Raw genomic sequence first — 20,641 nt, forward strand, 5'->3', positions numbered from 1 at the left:
TTGCAATAACAATAATTATTTTTTCGAATTGCAACTAACTCTATCTTGTTCAAAATTTAATTACAAAACTTTTTTTCCTCTTCCATTTTTGTCTAAAATGAATAGTTGCTAAGTTATCGACGAGAAATCCAAGAAAAAAATTATTATTTTTTGTTATTTTTTTATACTATTTTGTAATAACAATTAAGCCCACGTTTTTTTTATTTGCATAGAAAAATTATCATTTCTGATGTTATTTAGAAGCCGTTAAAGCAAAAATCTCCGATCATATGCGTTTTACCCAAGTATACCCTTTATAAAACAGATACCACCTGGACTAAATTGCTTCAGCGACTGGACTAATTTTCGGTTTCTGAGCCTTGTATGTACTGTGTTAGGATATCTCAAATACAACATTATGTATTTAATATTAAAGCTAAAGTACGAGTATACATATGTTATTATTATCTTTAACTTTATTAAGGTATTTTCTGGTAATTTTTGCTAAGTACGAAGATATTTCGTTTTTATAAAACTATAATTTTAATGGCGTCGTATCAACTACAGACAATTTGAAGAATCCGTAAAATTTAAAGAATCCTAATTTAGCAACACCGCTAAAAAACTAACTTGCTGACCCCTGCCCATACCTGTCGACGAACCCCAGATGCGTGGGGAACATCATCTCAACCATGATAAGATCAAAGTGCTCGCTCTCGTTCCTTATAAGATCCTGAACTTCCGGCTGACTCAGCTGCCAATCCGCAGTCTTACTCAAAGCCGTCATGTACGTATCCAAGAGTTCCTTGTTACCTCTACCCCGCGCATTGCTGATCACCTCAGAAGCGCCGTGTTGCTCCATCACCTCGTAAGATCCCTTCAGATCGATCTCTTTGAGGTTATTCAGCTCCGGCTCCCGCATCGGGTCCGTCGTAAGGAGGACTATCTCGTGTCCTCGCTTCGCCAGTTCCCTCCATAGCGACCGAAAGGTTACCTGATGGCTGTAGGACGGAGTGAAAATGGTAGCCAGTATCTTTGCACTCTCGGTACGCGTTATTAAAACTACGAATGCCGTTACAAAATACAACGATATCTTCATTTTTCGGACGAAATTGCACGGAACAACGTATCCACGTGAACCACTTGTTACTTTTGCAACAAAGTGTCATCATATCTCTATTTCAATGGGTAATTATGAACACGGTATCTTACAGTTTATCATTTTTACGTTTTTCAAGTATTTGTTGATTTAGCTGTTCAACAGTAAATGGTAAATGCTTATAAAAAACAATTTAGTCCTGCATTTTGATGATATAAAACCAAACTTTTGTTTTTTACATGGAATGGTAATCGAAAATCACCTTAAACCCCGTTAAAATGTATCTCGCTTGTAGTTGTAACGAGCGTTCAAATAAAAACGTGGTCGAAGTTGGCTCTGACACATTGGACGTAGGGAGTAGCTTATAGCGACCAACTTAACCTCATTTCTCAACGAGCTGTATAGCAGCTGTCAGTTTCAATAACGTTAANTTAGTTCAACGGCTACGGGCCAGCCCGAATGTTATGTTGGTTGCTGCTGAGATCATGATTATCAAAATTATAATTTTAAAATTTGGTAGCGGATTTCATTAGAATCTTGTAAAACTTTTAGAATAGAGATTTCTGAAAGATTTTAAGGTAATGACGAGAAAAATGAGCGTTAGAAGTTATTCTACATTCAATGTTAGAGCACCATTGGTTGCATTTTTTGGTAATGGTCGCCGTGGTATTCTCCCGTTGCGATGCCTTATTTATTCTAATTATAATGATTGTCACAAATAATGGGCATATCTTACTATTTATTATCTTTGTAATCTAAGAGATAAAGTTGAATATAACTCAATAATTTCCAGACAATCTCAAATACATTTGAAGGATTCTTATAGATAAATCATATTACGAATAACTGCTACTCATAATGTATGTTTTTTGGTTAATTTGTATCGGTATATTTTCAACATTACATTTAAGTGAATGTGCACGAATCTTAGGTGTGATCCCCTTGCCTTCCTACAGCCACCAGGTAGTGTTTAGGCCGATATGGAACGAACTAGCCAGAAGAGGACACGATGTGGTGGTTATAACCACCGATCCGCAAAATGATCCGGATCTGAACATCACGGAAATTGACGTCAAATTAGCGTACGACATATGGATTAACAGAAATTTTGTTAGGACCTTTAATGACAATAAGTACAACTTATTCGCTTTAAGTAGAGCTATCATGGAATTAGCTAACGATATATCCGAACAAGAACTGTCACATCCAGAAGTGCAAAGTCTGTTGCGAAACGAAAGCGAACACTTTGACTTAGTTATGGTGGAGTATTTACTCCCCGTGATGTTCGGATTTGCTGAAAGATTCAAAGCTCCCTATATCGGACTGGTGTCTATGGATTTTCCAAATAATTATCACGATGCTTTGGGAAACCCTACCCATCCGATTTTATATCCGGATCCGTTTGCAGGTTTTGTGGGTAAATTAAATTTCTGGGAAAGACTAGGTAGCGTGGGACTGACGTTAATAATGAAACTAATGGACTATTACCTAGCACTCCACAGGGATCCCGTCATTAGGAAGTTGACGTGCCTCCTCTGGACGTTATTATAAAAAATGTCAGCATGTTACTGATCAACGAAAACCCAGCCTTTAGCGTCAGACCTATAGGACCTGCCTTTGCACTTTTTGGGGGTGGTATGCATTTGAAGCCGTTGAAGCCGTTGCCGCAGGTTATTACTTCACAAATACGTATACAATATGGGCCTAAAGTATGGAATAAATTCAGTAAAAACGAAACATTTTTTTTTTTTTGGGACAAATCCTCGAACAGGTCGATTTTTAATTTAAAAAATACATATTTTAGCATAAAAGGCGATTTTCAACCGTCATTTGTTTTTGTCTATCGTATTTTAATACTGTCGGATCGACAATGAAACGATCTTTCAGAATCAAGAAAAAAAATAGGGGGTTACTATTTAAAAAAAATGTCGATGACGTCATTACTCGAAAACAAATGACGATTGAAAATGGCTTTTTATGCTAAAATATGTATTTCATTTATTTCATTTCAGGACCTGAAGGAGTATCTGGATGGCGCCAAAGACGGCTTTATTTACTTCAGTCTAGGAACGAATGTGAAAAGCGATATTTTCGTACCAGAAAAGAGGAAGATTGTTTTGGATGCTTTCAGAGAACTGCCGTACAAGGTGTTGTGGAAATTCGATATCACGGACATCCCCGATGTCCCCGATAATGTAAAAATTTGTACATGGTTGCCCCAACAAGATATTTTAAGTAAGATTTTTAATTTCTCATTATTAACGTTTCATAGTTTTTGAAAATGAATAATAAAAATGCAGCTATTTTCAATTTTAAACTCGATTCTTCAGTTGATACAATTTATGTTCTAAAAGCGAACAGGTGACAGATGATTTTCTGAATTTGGTTTACTCAAGTAAATGACATTTTGAAGAAGCAATTTTATTAAAAATGTTTCTAATTTTAGGACACCCCAACATAAAAGTTTTCATTACCCAGGGAGGGCACCAATCTACAGAAGAAGCCATCTTTAGTCAGGTCCCCATAGTTGGGATTCCACACATTGCGGATCAAGTCGGAAACGTGAAAAAACTTGTGGCAAAAGGCGGAGGCCTCTTCCTCGACAAAGATGCTCTGAACAAAGAGTCTGTTAAGGAAGCAGTACTAGAGGTTATCAACAATCCCAAGTAAGTCACGGAACTCCTAAACAGGGTACACAACTGAATAATTACTCTCTCGATGCACCCATTTTAATAAATTGGGTGAGAAATATTCGAAATAAATAGTAGGTAGAGATGTTTTAAAATCTTATGAGCTTTGACCTTCATATGCGCAGAAACATAATTCCGACCATCGCCTAAATTATTCGACGTCCTAAAAACATTACACCCATTATTCACAGTCTCTCTCGAGCTCTAGCGTAAACAAGCCTTTGATCCGATTACAAATATCATAATAAAATGCCCTATTCGTTATTATTTTAATTTAAACAATAAAGATATATATAACGAACGTTCGCCAGTTGACTTTATTGATGCCCGAGCGCCTTAGTTCATGTCTACTTGTAATGATGCACATGGTCTAGTTACGAGTCAATGTTTTCACAACGTGCTTATTAGAAGAATTATGGGGATACGCCACGCCTTTCGCGCATTTCACGGCTCATGAGATATTAAAAGACCTCTAAATCGAAAAATATTATTTGTTGCAGGTACAAAGAGAGTATTACTGAAATAGCCGAACTGTCAAGGGATCAACCAATGACGGGAATCGAAAAGGCGATCTGGTGGACGGAGTACGTCATAAGGCATAAGGGGGCGCGTCATTTCAGGAACCCTGCCATCGATTTGCCCCTTTACCAGTACTACTTTTTAGATATTATAGGGTTTTTGTTAGCTGTGATATCTATTTTCATATTTATTAGTCATAAATTAATTTTATTTATAAAAAATTTTGTCGTAAGGAAATGTTTCACGAGTTCAAAGAAACTTAAATCAAAGTGATGAATTTGTAGATATATAAAATATCTAAATCTAACAAATGTTTTTATGGACAATATATACTACAGTCATTGAAGCTGAAAATCAGCTGTAACCTCCGAATTCTTTGAAACTGCATGGATTTGCATGAAAATTTAGAATAAGGCTCATCTTAGGCTCAAGTTCAAAAGTGACATAAGCCCGATTGATGCTTTTTGTTTTTTAGGGGTAAAAACTACCCCTAAGAGAAAAAATTAAATTTAAGTTTTAAGAATTTTTTTGATAAAAATCTTGTTCAAGCACAAAGATTAATTAATGTTCCATTTTCTCGAACATGTTTTATGATATATTTGATCTTTTCGACCCTTTATTTAACCCTTAAAAACTACCCCTATGCAAAAAATAATAATAACAAATTACTTTTTAAAGATTTGGAAAGTTACCTTATAGCTAATAAAAGAATTTTTCTCTTTCAACCCCTAAAAACCACCCCTGTATTGACAAAAATTAGAAAAAAATTATGTTTTAAAAGCTTGGAATGCTTTAACGGTGCAATTATTTAAAATAAAAATTCTCTCTTATCTCTTAACACTTTTCAACCCTTATAAATCACCACTGTGCCAAAAAAATTATACAAAATTACGTTTTAAATCTTGGATTGCTATAATTATGCAATAATTTAAAATAAAAATTCCTTTATATTGTTTATAAAAGAATATTTTACTTTTGCCATTGTCAACTCTTACAAACTACGCTTTTACCAATATCAATGTAAAATATTTTTATTATAATCGATTTTTAAATATAATCAATCATAAAAAAAAATTGGTACGCTGCATATAAATAATCACACTAAATTTTTTTATTTATTTTATTTGTATAGTATAATATAAAAAAATAAGAAAGCCTATTTTGCTCCGAAAAAATGTCATTGGTTTTTTTTACCATAACTCGGTTAATTTTGAAGCTATAGTATCATACAAAAAAGCATTTTAAAGATAATTTCAAGAACTGCAAGATCGTTTGCATATAAAACCTTTTAAGTCCTTCGTTTTTTAAAGGGAAAGGATAGAAGGGCTCGAGACAGGTCGTTTTTTTCACTAAAATGGAAACTTCAAGCGGCGATATCTCCTTTATTTTTATGCTCTAGGAATAAAAAAAAAGCAAAATATTTGTTGAAAAAAAAAGCTAAATTTTTGGTCTATCATTTTTTACGTATCTTTCATGGTTTTAGTTATTATATAAATAAGGCAATTTTTTTGAATAATGAAAAATACGTTTTCAACTTTTACCGTACATTATTAAAAAAATACGCATTCTAAACCGGTCCTAACTTTAGGATCGTATGAAGAACACTAAAACAAAACTAATTGTAAAGGGTCTACGATTAAATTTTAATTCTCATACTGCTCATTTTTCCTTAAAAAAATATGAGCAACCCATCTGTTTTTGACGATAACTCCTTCAATTTTGTTCTAATTAAATTTTATAAATCCTTATTTTGAAGGTCTTTTTGAGTACTACAAAAAACTCCAGGAGCGTTATACACGGAAAATTAATCATTTTTTCGTTATTTGACGTTGAATACATCGATTCGACTATTCCCCCCAAAACAAGTTCCCTTCCATTAACCATATTTCGCTTTGTATAGGACTTACAACACTTTTTAAAAAACGATTTTCTTTGTTTATTTATAAGCTGCATCTTTGTTCATTACACTTTTTTAAATAAAATGCGTAGTTTATGAGTTATTCGCGAAAAATACTTTGAAATAATGTTTTTTTTTCCACTCAAAATTCCAAGTTTTCAATCGTGAAAAACTAAAAAAACTATCGATTTCTCGAAAAAATTCTTCAAATATTTTCTGCTCAAAATTTGATTCTCTATCGATTTCCAGCGTTATTTTTGAAAACAAATTTCCACCCCAACAGGGTGGAAGCGTCAATCGGCGCTATGTCACTAATGTTCATTGACCTTTTCTCTAACTATTTATCTGCCAAATTTCAATTCGAATATTAGTCATTTTTTATTTACAAGTCGTATTTTATTTTCATTATTTTACTACCAATTTTTAACAGATCCATTACAACTATGTATTTGTTCTAAAGATTGCGATTTTAATTATTGTGATAAACTGTAAATTTTTCAAACCCGATGTATGTTGTAAAAATTGTTAAATTCTTGTGTTTCACCTTTCACAAAGTCCAACACACAAAAAGGAGCCACATTAGAGAAATCTGTTATAAGTACAAAAGGCATTTCTTTGAAGGAATACATTATTTAATGATTTCAATGTCAATGTTTCCATTTTAGATAATTATTAAGAACTAGTTATTTACTAGATGTTTAATAGTTGTAAGGCAAATTGTTGATTTTTGACAAATGTAATGCATTTGTTTCAGAGACTGTGAAATGTTTAAACATTGTTGCAAGACAAATGGTCTGTATATCTTAGTAGTTTATTTCTTTATGGGCGTAATATTTTTAAATGCAACTTGAAACTCTCGTATCTTTTTCCTATTCTATGTAAATTAAATTTAATATATCGTACTTTTATATCAAGTATTTTATATCAAGATCCGACCTTTAAATCAAAGATTAACAAAACCTACGATCAAATATGTTTTACTTTTTCCTCAAAAAACGGGGCATCCTACCAAAAAAAATTGAAGAGACCAATTTTACTCAGAATTGATGCCGGATTTTAAAACAATATTAAAATGGGGGAAAAGTCAGTGGCGTACCATTTTTTTTTATTAAAAAGGTTGTGGCATTCTCGCACGGACGCCACTGGTGCAAGTAGAAATATTCGGATCACCTCAAGAAATGCATATTTATTCCTCCAAAGCGTTTTTCAAATTTCGAGGCAATATCTTTAAAAACCTTTGAAATAATTAATAAAAATAAATAAAAAATTAATATTTAAACACTCCGTACCTGGGAAACGAAGCATATTTCGACTTAGTTTATATGAACTTTTTTTCACAAAATAACTTAGGCAGCCACCCTAATTCCGGTCGTTGCATTGTTAGCCGTCACGGAATGATTCACGTGTTTCTGTAAACTTAAATTGTTATAATCTTAAGTGAATTTATCTGTCAAGACACATACCATAAACAAATACCTTTAAAACCAGTGTTTACATAGGTTTGCCTTAAATACATAATGACGAAAAACCGCGATGTAACACTTTCTTAGTATCTCGAAATACATGGAAAATCACTGCCAAACATGCTTTCGTTACGACAGAACGTAATGAAAAGCTTTAGCGAATATCGACTAACGAATATCGAAGTTCGTAATATTTGGGCGAATTATAAATATCTTATCTATCAGTCTATCACTATCTCAGGTATCGAAAAATCTTTGATACAATATATAATATACTTTATCGACAGAGACAACTACTGTTCTGTGTAATATACGTAGCATGCCGTCTATTCGTTGTTCGGTAAGTGTTTTACTTTTACTACCGTTTATTTCTAGTTTATGTGATGTGTTTTTTATTGCCGTTACATTACAAAATAAAATATTGTAGATATTAAGTGTAGTGTTTCTCGTACATATTGTACTCATTATATTTATAACACAGCACTTATTTATTTTAACTATAACCAATATACAAATCTATTCAAAACATAATCGCCAAATAATGTTTATAAAATGATAAAAATCTTTGTTTTCAGAGGAAACCTTCCACTGATTCCTATACATCTGTTGATTCATCTAATTCTTCACCCAAAAAGAGACCCATGTGGCAGACAATACTGATAATTGTAGGGATTGTGATGTAAGTAAGTAATTTAATCGTGGATTAATATTTTGCACATCGTTTATCTTATCGTTTATATCCGAAAATCGCTTCTTAGAGAATAATACACTCGAAAGATACACTGTATAAGGCTTTACTATAATAATATGTCTGGTGAAAGTACAGCTTTCAGTGTCTTAAATAACCACAATTTTTTTTAAATAAAAAAATCAAGAAGTTTCCGAGATATTTATTTTTACCGGTCTGAAATACTTTTTTTTTTCAAAGAAAAATTCTACTTAGGAAAATTATCGTACAGAGTTTTACCGATGATCATTTTTTTTGTTTTGACATATACTTTTAGGTGAAATAAAAAATCTTTAGTCACAGTTTAAAAACATGCTGAAAAATGCAAAGAAAATGACTTGCAACAATGAATTTTTCAGTAATTGTTGATAATTTGTGTAAATTAAAAAAATATCAAAAACTGATTACACCATTCAATTCCACGGAAAAAATAAAAAAAACTGTCTCATTGTTTGACCCAAAACTTCCTTTTTGTACAGTATTGCTATAAACATCAAAGTCGAATTTCAAATGCACAAATGAAAAATTATCTCTGGATGATTTGAGATTTCAGCAATACAAAGTATTAACTGCAATGTCTGCTGTTGACGCGAAACCCAAAAACCATAAATTTTGTAAAAATCATTTTATTCTTTTTCCGGCTTTATTTGAAAACGAATTTTAATTTTTTTTTTAATTTTTCCTGAGTACGGCTCTGAACGCTTTCAAAATATCTACTGGATAAAGTCATAACAGTATAAAAGTCAATGCCGCACAAAATATCCAACAATTTTTTTTACTACTACTAGCAATACTAATTAGAAATAATAAAATATTTCATAAATTCGTATTATTTTTTTATTAGATACCTACAACTTTTTAAATTATTGATTAAAACAAATTGTTGGATATTTTGTGCTGTATTGACTTTTCCAATAGATATTTTGAAAGCGTTCAGAGCCGTACTCAGGAAAAATTTTAAATGATAGCTAAAAACCTTTTTTTACCTTTTTTAAATTACAATAGTATCTAATATCATCTAATTCAGAATTAAAAATTACTTTATATTTTGTCATAAATATAGCAGCGACGTATTTAAAAAAAATTAACCTGATGATGGCCACTCGAAGAAGAAACGTCGGATTGCAAAAATGTTGACGTCATTGGATATAGCGAAAAAAGTGGCACTGGAAATATGTAATTTATTTTAAAATTCGTTTTCTAATAAAGCCAGAAAAAAATTAAACAATTTTTAAAAATTTCCGTTTTTTCTGGATATCGCCGGAACTAACTAACCGGAATTTGTATATCTATGAATTCATCAGAATTAAAAAAAAAAAATAAGTACATAATCAATCCTACGGGAAATTATTTATTTTATTTATTCACTATTCGACTTATGGTTATAGAAATACTGTACAAAAATAGTTTTGGGTCAAACAATGAAACAGTTTTTTTTTTTAATTTTTTCCGTACAATTGAATGGTGTAATCAGTTTTTGTTTTTTCTAATTTAAACTAATTATTATCGACAATTACTGAAAAATTCATTGTTGCAAGTAATTTTTTATTTTTTTGCATTTTTGAGCATGTTTTTGAACTGTGATTACAGATTTTTTTATTTCACCAAAAAGTATGTCAAAACGAAAAAAAATGATCATCGGCAGAACTCTGTACGATGATTTTTCTAAGTAGAATTTTTCTTTGAAAAAAAAAGTGTTTCAAACCGGAAAAAATGAATATCTCGGAAACTCCTTGATTTTTTTATCTAAAAAAAATTGTGGTTATTTAAGACTTATAAACGTATACTTTCACCAAGTTTCGTCAAAATTACATTATTTTTGTAGAAATGAGAAATAAAAAACGAAAAATCAGAAAAAAAACCGTTTTTCCCATTTTTCTTGGAAATTTTGAGGTTACCTTGAAAAGTGACCTCTACAAAAGTCGTAGATTTTTGCATGATATACATCTTTTATATTAGATACTTTTTTGTTTGACGTCAACTTTCGCCAGAAATCCCAATGATACAATTATTCACAACTTTTCAACCCCCCAAATGAACCCTCCGCCTCCCCTGCTCACGCATTTATTTTTTTTATATATGAAAAGCTCGATGAATCACTCTGTATATCATTTCCTTGAAATATATCTAATATCATCCATATTGTCTCAGTTTTGTTCTAGCCTTTCTAATTTTCCTAGCCATATGGGTAGCAGTGCCGATAGCTTTCATGCAGTCGCTTTCCTTTCAAAAATTCATGATATTCATAAACAGTAAGTATCCACTAAATAATTTTAAAGCAGAAGGAAATAACCGCGGCGCGTTCCAGTCGATGCCCCGAAGGATCCCGACTACAACAACCCCCAAAAATACGGCATGGAGAGCGTGGTCAACTTCCACATCACGACCCAGGACCTAGACAACACCACGTTGGTCAGCATCGGCAGCTGGATGATCGTCCACGAGGATGAAATGGACACCTTCAGCAGCAGCACGCAGTCGAGCGACACTGCCTCCGAAATTGTTACAAACACGAAGAAGCCGGTGATTATTTACATGCACGGCGTCGCCTGTAACAGGGTGAAGCCCCTGGCCACATATAAGGTGCTCAGGAAGTTCTTTCTGGTCATAGCGCCAGATCACAGAGGTAATAATAATTTATAGTCCAATTAAATAAGCCTTTAAATCGAAATGTTGGTCAACTTGCCTGAATTTTTGATACGAGTTATAGTAGGATCATATTCGATGCAAAGTAATAAATCATTGCCTGTCAAGGGAATCAGTGCAACACGTTTTAGGGGGTTTTGGAAATTGAATAATTTCTTTATGCATTATAGACTAATAGGTAGCCAAAATGCTTCAGTAACTGGACTTTGTTAGTAATTAGTGTATACAGAAAAAAAACAGTACATTTTCAACATTTTAGGACAAATATTTATATGGAGTGTCCTTATTAAGGAATTCAAAATTCATTTGTAAATTGATGACAGAGAAAATAATTAAGTAGGTATTAACAGTTTACATTCGATATAAAAAATTGTGTTTAAAAATAGGAATTCCTGCAATTACTTCAATAAATCTTTCCCAAAACAAATTGGTATCTAACCAAATATTTCACAAGTCAGCATATTTATTGCATATCAATCAACAGGAGATATTTCTATTCTCTACAACGAACCATATATTGTTAAAATCGTATCTGCATCAATTATAACAATTTCTCCTAACTACTAATACAGACATGTGAAGATTTTCCATTTTAACTACGTTATCAACTGTTTTTATTAATGATATTGTGGGAACAGCTACTTCTCTGCGGGCTATAGGTCCCGTCCTAACACATATGTGTTTCGAACTTATTAGTTCTCTTTAGATGCCATAAGTGAGACTACCGACCAACGATTTATCTGTTCTACCAAGATGTTTCTTATTTTAACGTTTAATTTCAGGATATGGAGATTCTGGGCTCGACGCGGATCTTTCGGAAGACGGGATCGTCAGCGACACCGTCCAACTGTACAAATGGGTTAGGTACAAGACGAGCAACATGATCTACTTCTGGGGTCATTCGCTGGGTTCGGCTTTGGCGACGCATGCTGTTAAAATCCTCAAAGAGCAGGACGGCATTATCCCCACGGGCCTTGTACTCGAATCCCCTTTTACTACTATGAGGGATGAGATGATAAATCATCCTTTGGGCAAGGCAAGTGTGTGCTTTCTAGAAAGATTATAAAAAGTTTTTTCCGAATTTTGAAAATTCGAAAACTACAGAACCAATTTTAATGAAATTTGATGTGTTGTTTTATTACACCCTAAAATTAGAATGCCCTGGGAGCAATTAAAATATTTTTAAAAAATTATCAAAAAAACTTGATTATTTTGCCTTTTTCCATCAATTATTGCTATATTGCAACATCGGTAATAAATTTAAACATTTTTAACTTTCAGTAGATTGTGCAAAATTCAATTATAAAACTTTTTTTCCTCTTCATTATTCTTCCAATATGCATAGGTTCCGAGATATAAGTAAAAAAACCCAGATAAAAGAAGTCTTTTTAAATTTCAATGATATATGGGATCCGAAATTTATGTTTCTCATTCCTATTTCTTCTTGCAGATATACAAATGGCTAGCTTATTTTAACCAAACTATTCTGGATCCACCGGAAAGAAATGGCATGCTGTTTCTAAGTACAACCAACATTTTGTACGTGGATTGCCCCATAATGATAATGCACGCCGAAGATGATAACGTTATTCCGTACTTCCTAGGTAAAACGGTAAGTAAAACCCATCGTTACACCATTTGCTGTTACAAAGCACGTAAACAGAAAGAAAATAATCATATCATGGATACTATACTTTTTTTTTAATACAACCGAAATTGAACGTTTATTTTCAGCTAGCTGAGATTGCCAAAAGTCAAAGAGACTTACAAACCCAAGGGAACGTGACCTACCACCAGTTCCCATCTGTGGGTTATCAACATATAGGCATAACAGATGATCCAAATGTTCCCCAGTACATCACGTAAATATGCACTTTACAATTATGGTATCAAAAAAAAAACCTATGGCTATAATTTTCGAATGCAAAACAATATATAAACTTTTGATTTGACAATACATAAACATACGTTTATTATTTATAACAATTTGTGTTCTATTCGAAAATTATGAGTTTAAGGAGATAACATCAATTGAAGATATTTTTCACCATCTTTTTTTTTATTTTAGGGAGTTTATGCAAGAATGTGTTGAAGCCGACAAAGGAAGGGGTTAAATAGACTGTAGGCACTAGGGTACCTAATGCTTAATAGTCCGGGAGCCAGCCAGTTATTTTCTAGATAAAAAAATTTGAGTTTACATGACAGTTTTTACCCCAACTAAGGTCAGGCAGTGATATGAAACTCCTAGAGCGGTAATGGTGGGTACCACCCTACCCTCCAACGCGTATGCATATTAAAAAAAATTTGTAATCTTTAAATAAACCAAACTCAAGTATAAGGCATTTGATGCTGTGTTTAGTCGATTAAAGCTAGTCAGCTGGCTCGTTGATGGTAATTAGTACGTCAGCTGACCGTCGGAACAGGTGAGATGAAAAAATAATTGAAAATTATTTTTTATGTACTGAAATTGAAATATATTGCAACTTATAGTGCATATAGGGCCATAAAAATAGTCAGCTGGCCAATCGTTGGTAATAAGATCGTCAGCTGAGGCAATCAAACCCCTTGCGGCACACTATAATTTATTTGGACTTAGGTATGGACAAAATTAAGTAGCGCTTCGTAGAAAAAAGATAAAAAAAATAAAAAATATCGTTTTAAAGGTTAAGTGGAACAGATTTAGGGAAAAATAATCACATTTCACCAGCACCCCATTTACACCCTCAAAATTGCGCCCCAAAATTATAATTTTGGAAAAAAATTTACATTTTTTGTTCTCTCGTTTAAAAAATTTTTTTTTCAAATGTTACAAAACATTATTTTATAGTTTTTGAGATGAGGAATAAGAATCCATTGTTTAAATTGAGCTAAAAAAATTTTAGAACCCTTAAATTTACGAATATTTCATTTTATGATGTTTTTAGCTCAGATTTCCGCTCTTATGCATCGATTTGCTTGAAATTTGGATATTAGGTGGGGAATAGCTCAAGCATCAAAATACACCCTATGCTTAGATATATTTTTACCCAGGGGGTGGTTTCTACCCCTTTGAAGGGGTTGAAAATAAATTGTCAATATAATCCTGGGAATCGATAGAGCAACTAATTTCAAGCAAAAAATGTCTCCATACAATTTCTTTGATAAACCAATACTTTTTGAGTTATTTGCGATTGAAAACTCAATTTTCCAAATGAAAATTCATTTTTTCATAATAAAATTATAAACAGAACTGAGATCATATCCGAAAAAATGAATTTTCATTTGGAAAATTGAGTTTTCAATCGCAAATAACTCAAAGAGTATTGGTTTATCAAAGAAATTGTGTGGGACATTTTTTGCTTGAAATTAGTTGCTCTATCGATTCCAGGGATTATTTTGACAATTTATTTTCAACCCCTTCAAAGGGGTAGAAACCACCCCCAGAGTAAAAATATATATCAGCATAGGCTGTATTTTGTTTCTTGAGCTATTCCCCACCTACTGTTCAAATTTCAAGCATATCGATGCATAAGAGCGGAAATCTGAACTAAAAACATCATAAAATGAAATATTCGTAAATTTAAGGGTTCTAAAATTTTTTTAGCTCAATTTAAACAATGGATTCTTATTCCTCATCTCAAAAACTATAAAATAATGTTTTGTAACATTTGAAAAATCATTTTTTTCAAACGAGAGAACAAAAAATATAAATTTTTTTCCAAAAGTATAATTTTGAGGCTCAATTTTAAGGGTGTAAATGGGGTGCTGGTGAAATGTGATTATTTTTCCCTTAATCTGTTCCCCTTAAGCTTTAAAAGGCTGTTTTTTAATTTTTTTTATCTTTTTTCTACGAGGCGCTACTTAATTTTGTCCAGACCTAAGTCCAAATAAATTATAGTGCGGCAGCGCACTCGTGAGAACATCGAATGATATGTTTTTCGCATTAACTGACTACTCTTTTACCCGTGAACCGACAGCTGACTATGTTTTTTGCTTTGTATACACAATAAACTATCGCTTGAACCCATTTTAGATTGATAAAAAAAAATTTCCTGCAAAATACGAGCAAAAGATCCCTCATGTTACGTTGCAACCAGCGGAGTTACCTGTATATTTCTCTCGACAAACGGACTTTTTTTACCCATGTACTGATATTTGACGAAATTTTTTCATTTGAGCACATAATATGCTATCATTTAAACCCGTTTTAGCTACTCAAAATTTTTGCATAACCTTGTAATTACGTGAATATTCATGATTGTGCATCGGACTGATTCGCGTCTTAATTGAATTTTCATCGAATTAGCTTTTTTCACGAAGCGTTCATTGAAATTATTATAATATATAGTAGGTATAAAGAATAAAATATGTTTTTAATTAATAATAAGTGTGATTTATTGATAGTAGTAGCAATAGCAGTAGTGTAGAACATGATTGGAAATGATCTTATGTTGTTATTTTTTTTAATGTTATGAATTTAACATGTTAGTTTGAAAATAATATTTACAAACAGATTACGGTATGTACATGTGTACAGTATTACATAAAATGAGCACCCCTAAACTGACCGGTAGGTAGAGGTAGACTAGGACCAAGGTGACCAACTCATGAAAGTGATAATCCGGGACACTTATGAAACTAAAAAAAAAAATGTCAATCACGTTGCTTTATTAATTTACTATTCTACACAACATAATAACAAATAACTTAAACCACTCAATAAAACTAACAACGTAACAGGTGAAAGTATAATGGTGAATGTGTAACTACCTGGCCTAGTATAGGTACTTTATAAGGTAAATTTATATTTTGTTGCTTTTTCGTTTTGAAAAAATATCAATAAAACAGGTAAAATTATTATGGCATCTTGTTATAATTAGAGACTTTACTGTCTCTACATTAAATTCAGTCTCTGAGATTTATTTCACGTTATATAGGAAATACTATTGAAATCGCCATTCCGGACCAATAGGTACGAAACAAATAAATCCGATACAATTCCGGGACACTTTAATTCCCGGCACCCGTTCTAAAAATTGGAACCTGTCCCGGCCAATCCCGTACGATTGGTCACCTTGTCTTAACTGACGAGAGGCTATCGGCGAGAGTCGAAAATGTATCATGTACGTGACGAGATATTAATAAAATAATTTTTCAGGATTTACAACAGAGTCTTATGAGAATGCAGATTTTTTTGGTCTTTCCACTTAGAATGCGCAACAATTGACGAACAGTTTCCACCGCAACTTGTGTATAAACAGGAAACCGATATCTAAGGAACCGTATGACAGCTTGTAGAAATCGATTAAGTACTTAAGATACATAATTTATAATAATTCTCCTTCAAACTGCTGTCGTTGACTAAATTATCCTCCATATGCGTGATAGCGGCAACGCGGTCTTGAGGGTAGCGTATTATTTGGAATTCGCAGGTGTCCAAACAAACAGAACGATCGAACGGCAGTGAGCGAACGCCTAGCCGAGCCGTTACCACCGAGATCTCGGTGATAACGGCCGAGCGCGCTAGCCAAGTGCAACGTTGCCAAATCTAAAGGCTTACTACTATAGTAACTAGCGAATCTACAGATACTTTCGTTAGACTTTAGACATCCCTCCGTACCCGATAAACCCCCTTAAATATGCATGCACAGTCATGAATATTCACGTAATTACAAGGTTATGCAAACATTTTGAATAGCTAAAACGGGTTTAAATGATAGCATATTATGTGCTCAAATGAAAAAATTTCGTCAAATATCAGTACATGGGTTAAAAAAGTCCGTTCGTCGAGAGAAATATACAGGTAACTCCGCTGGTTGCAACGTAACATGAGGGATCTTTTGCTCGTATTTTGCAGGAAAATTTTTTTAATCAATCTAAAATGGGTTCAAGCGATAGTTTATTGTGTATACAAAGCCAAAAACATTGTCAGCTGGCGGTTCACGGGTAAAAGACATGATACAACCATACAGAGATATGATACTGCGCATGCACGGCGCCATCTTGGCTTCCTTGCTGACGTCATGTGGTAAGTCAAAAAGTAAACAAACGGATCGTGGCCATATTCTCATAGTGTTGTGTGCGTTTTTCCAAGTTTTCTTTATTGTTCCTGCCTGTATTTCTAATTTAATTCGTTGTGTGAGATTGTGCTTCATTGAGCAGAAAAAGGAAATTAAAGAAAATTGTTAAATAGAAGTTTAATCACCGCCTATCGTTTAAATATCTCCACAAAAACTGTTGCGCTTGGGTACTGAACTGTTAATTTTTATGAAAGCCTACCCCATGACAACAAATAATAATGTTTAAAATAAGTAATACTGTTTTTATTTAGTTTTGTATATATATTTTTACCTCATTACTAAAATTAAGGGCTACAGTGTTAAAATTTTTGTTTTATACTTTATATAAGAAATCGAATGCCTTTTTATAAATAAAAATCACTTTGAAAAAAATGTGTATTTGCTTCTTATCTCTGTCACAAAGGAATAATTTTGGAATCACGAAGTGGCCTATCTAACTTTGAACATAAGTAATAATCTATGCAAATATTACATAATACGTCAAAATACATTAAAACTAAAAAAATGTATGATTAATTTAATACTAAATGAAATAATATAGTTTTGAAAACGGACGTCTCTTTCGTTTTTACGCCGCTCTCTTGTAAAATTATTAAAATGCTAATTACAGTAGTTCGTGTTTTTAGGGACAAATTGTGTGTATAGTTTTAAAGCTTCGTTTTTTTATTAACACCTGTTAAATAAATGCTGTAATTATGTATTATTTAAATATTTGTGATCTAAGGCAAAAACATGTTTACAAATTTTAATTAGCCGTATTTTCCATGCTCATACGTGTGTGAATAATAGAACAATGTGGGCGTTTACTAGCCACATGACGTCATGCGCAGAGTTGAACGAAAATGAGACCTCTTAGTATCATATCTTATAAGTTTATTGTATCACGGGTAAAAGAGTAGTCAGTTAATGCGAAAAACATATCATTCGATGTACTCACGAGCGCGCTGCCGCAAGGGGTTTGATTGCCTCAGCTGACGATCTTATTACCAACGATTGGTCAGCTGACTATTTTTATGGCCTTATATGCACTATAAGTTGCAATATATTTCAATTTCAGTACATAAAAAATAATTTTCAATTAGTTTTTCATCTCACCTGTTCCGACGGTCAGCTGACGTACTAATTACCATCAATGAGCCAGCTGATTAGCTTTGATCGACTAAACACAGCATCAAATGCCTTATACTTGAGTTTGGTCCATTTAAAGATTACACATTTTTTTTAATATCCATACGCGTTGGAGGGTAGGGTGGTACCCACCATTACCGCTCTAGGAGTTTCATATCACTGCCTGACCTTAGTTGGGGTAAAAATTGTCATGTAAACTCGAATTTTGGATCTAGAAAATAACTCAACGAATTCTGCAGCTGGCTCCCGGACTATAATGGATGTCAATCATAAAAATTATCCAAAAGAAAAATATTTGTACCTACATTCCACTATCCAAATGCTCAAACGATTCTTATATTCTATTCCACTTCTTACGACGTACAACACTCTTTTTTCGTTTATTTATAAGCTACATTTTTGTTCATTACTTTTTTTTAATAAAATGCGTAGTTTTTGAGTTAATCGCGAAAAATACTTTGAAAGTATTTTTTTTCACTCAAAATTACAAGTTTTCAATCGTGAATAACAAAAAAAAACTATTGATTTCTCGAAAAAATTCTTCAAATATATTTTGCTCCAAAGATTCTCTATCGATTTCCGGTGTTATTTTAAAAACAATTCGACCCCCGAGAAGGGGTGTCAACCCCCAACAGGGTGAAAGCGTCAGTCGGCGCTATGTCACTAATGTTCACCGACCTTTTCTCTAACTATCTGCCAAATTTCAAGTTGATCGGTTCAGTTTCAAAGAATTTAGAGGTGAAAAGCTTCAATGACTGTACTAATAATATTATTAAAATAAAGAAAGAAATAAAAAAAGGACAAAACTTCTCTACGACATTATTACACTCGATAAACTAATTGTAAGTGCTGTTTTGGTTTATTTAAAGAAATGTGTATTTACTAGGTCACCTGTATTGAATACAATACAAATATTATATTTACCTAATATTCATGTTAATATCGACTAAGGCAATGTCTAAACTAAACCTCGCAAATCAATTAACTGGTTCTGCAAACAATGAAATTATTTTAATATTATTGAATTATGTTCGGTGTCACATATTTATTTTATAATGTAGGTATGTACGTATGTAAAAGTCGACTAAATTATAATTTAATTTATTGTTATTTTATAAGAAACTCTCACTGGAAACAAAAATATTAAATATATATTTTGTATAAAATAGTTGTTTTACTTCCTTTATTCAAACATGGAACAAAGAACTAAGCACCGTCATCGATTTTTTTTTTCAGAAAAACGACCTAAAACAGCGAAAATTTGTGAGTCTTGTTGTCTTTGTGAGAGATTTGTGAAACACAATTTTAATTTAACAAGGAGAAACACATGTCACGAGATAAAGATATCGAGTTATCTTTGATGGACGGGTACCAAGAATTATTCCTGTCTTAGATTTCCACAGATATTAACCTACTATATTTCGTAGTTACAATACGATATATTACAAAAAAAATGTATAAGTGGAGCGGTGGTACTTAAGATAAATGATTAATCTCCTACGTAACGTTTCTGATCATTTCAATTGAAATTAATCTCATTGTTAAACAAATTAACAATAGAAAATAATAACGTTCCGATACGATCATATACAGGGTGGTCCACATTTTAATAGACAAACTTTCGTAAAGTACTAAACAACAAAAATTAACATCACTTTGCTCTATGAATATAGGCCCAGAAAGGCACCGTTTATGAGATACAGGGTGTTGAAATGAACAAACATAAAACAATTTTTTTTTAAATATCTGGGAAACCGCTTCATCAAATTTCTTGAAATTTGGTACACATTTTTTTTTCAAATATTTCTTTTAGGTCTGTATGCACACAGTCCAAACTTAAAAACCAGTAGCGGAGAAACAAGGATATCGTTTCTTTATTTAAAGTAAAACTTCTACGCCACTGACTTAATTGGTAATATTACTACATTTTATAACGGTCTGAAACATTCCAGATGAAAAAACATTCTTTTAGTTTTGTCGAAAAATAAACGGTGTAAACTAAACAAAGCGTTGAAATTCTTGTTTCTCCGCCACTGGTTTTTGAATTTGGACTGTGTGCATACAAAACTAGGAGAAATATTTGAAAAAATGTGTACCAAATTTTGATAAATTTGATGAAGCGCTTTTCCAGATATTTAAAAAAATTGTTTTATTTTTGTTAATTTCAACGCCCTGTATCTCATAAACAGTGGCTTTCTGCGCCTATGTTTCTAGAGAAAAGTAATGTTAATTTTTGTTGTTTAGTACTTTCCCGAAGTTTGTCTATTAAAATCTGGACCACCCTGTATAATAGAAATGATTTAATGTAATAGGATGTAAAATAAAAGTAAAAAGTCTTTGCAAATGATATATTTAGAAACTTCAATATAGGATTAGGATATGTAAAAACATATGATTAAAAAAGAAAAAAGTTAGTAGGTACTGTTATTGTAGT

At 32.4% G+C, this 20,641-nt stretch overlaps 2 protein-coding genes and 1 pseudogene across 3 annotated transcripts in view; 2 read left to right on the forward strand and 1 right to left on the reverse strand.

Annotated features, from left to right (window-relative positions):
• LOC108903775 overlaps window positions 1–1,126 on the reverse strand; it is a 14,318-nt gene extending 13,192 nt beyond the window's left edge. Inside the window, exon 1 of the mRNA XM_018706068.2 lies at window positions 630–1,126. Within this exon, the coding sequence (XP_018561584.1) occupies window positions 630–1,078 (449 nt within the window). The 5' untranslated portion in view covers window positions 1,079–1,126. The remainder of the gene's footprint in view (window positions 1–629) is intronic.
• Window positions 1,127–1,936: 810 nt separating this feature from the next.
• LOC108903808 lies at window positions 1,937–4,696 on the forward strand (annotated as a pseudogene).
• Window positions 4,697–7,793: 3,097 nt separating this feature from the next.
• LOC108903807 (monoacylglycerol lipase ABHD12) lies at window positions 7,794–13,581 on the forward strand. 2 transcript variants are annotated; one of them, XM_018706108.2, is made up of 8 exons: window positions 7,794–7,987; window positions 8,223–8,326; window positions 10,526–10,626; window positions 10,683–11,000; window positions 11,803–12,056; window positions 12,471–12,632; window positions 12,755–12,882; window positions 13,089–13,581. In XM_018706108.2, the coding sequence occupies exons 1-8, from the start codon at window positions 7,967–7,969 to the stop codon at window positions 13,132–13,134; spliced, it is 1,134 nt and encodes a 377-aa protein (XP_018561624.1). In that variant the 5' UTR covers window positions 7,794–7,966; the 3' UTR covers window positions 13,135–13,581. The 2 variants fall into 2 exon arrangements, with proteins under 2 accessions (XP_018561624.1, XP_018561625.1); XM_018706109.2 differs by having other exon boundaries at window positions 7,957–7,987; window positions 8,223–8,330.
• The last annotated feature ends 7,060 nt before the right edge of the window (window positions 13,582–20,641 follow it).

This window comes from Anoplophora glabripennis, unplaced genomic scaffold (assembly GCF_000390285.2).
Source record: "Anoplophora glabripennis isolate ALB-LARVAE unplaced genomic scaffold, Agla_2.0 scaffold134, whole genome shotgun sequence".
NCBI lineage: Eukaryota > Metazoa > Arthropoda > Insecta > Coleoptera > Cerambycidae > Anoplophora > Anoplophora glabripennis.

Coding starts and splice junctions, on each gene's coding strand:
- LOC108903807 (XM_018706108.2), top strand. CDS start 7,967: ATGCCGTCTATTCGTTGTTCG. Junction 12,057..12,470: donor TAAATCATCCTTTGGGCAAG/GCAAGTGTGTGC, acceptor TTCTTCTTGCAG/ATATACAAATGGCTAGCTTA. Junction 12,633..12,754: donor CGTACTTCCTAGGTAAAACG/GTAAGTAAAACC, acceptor GTTTATTTTCAG/CTAGCTGAGATTGCCAAAAG.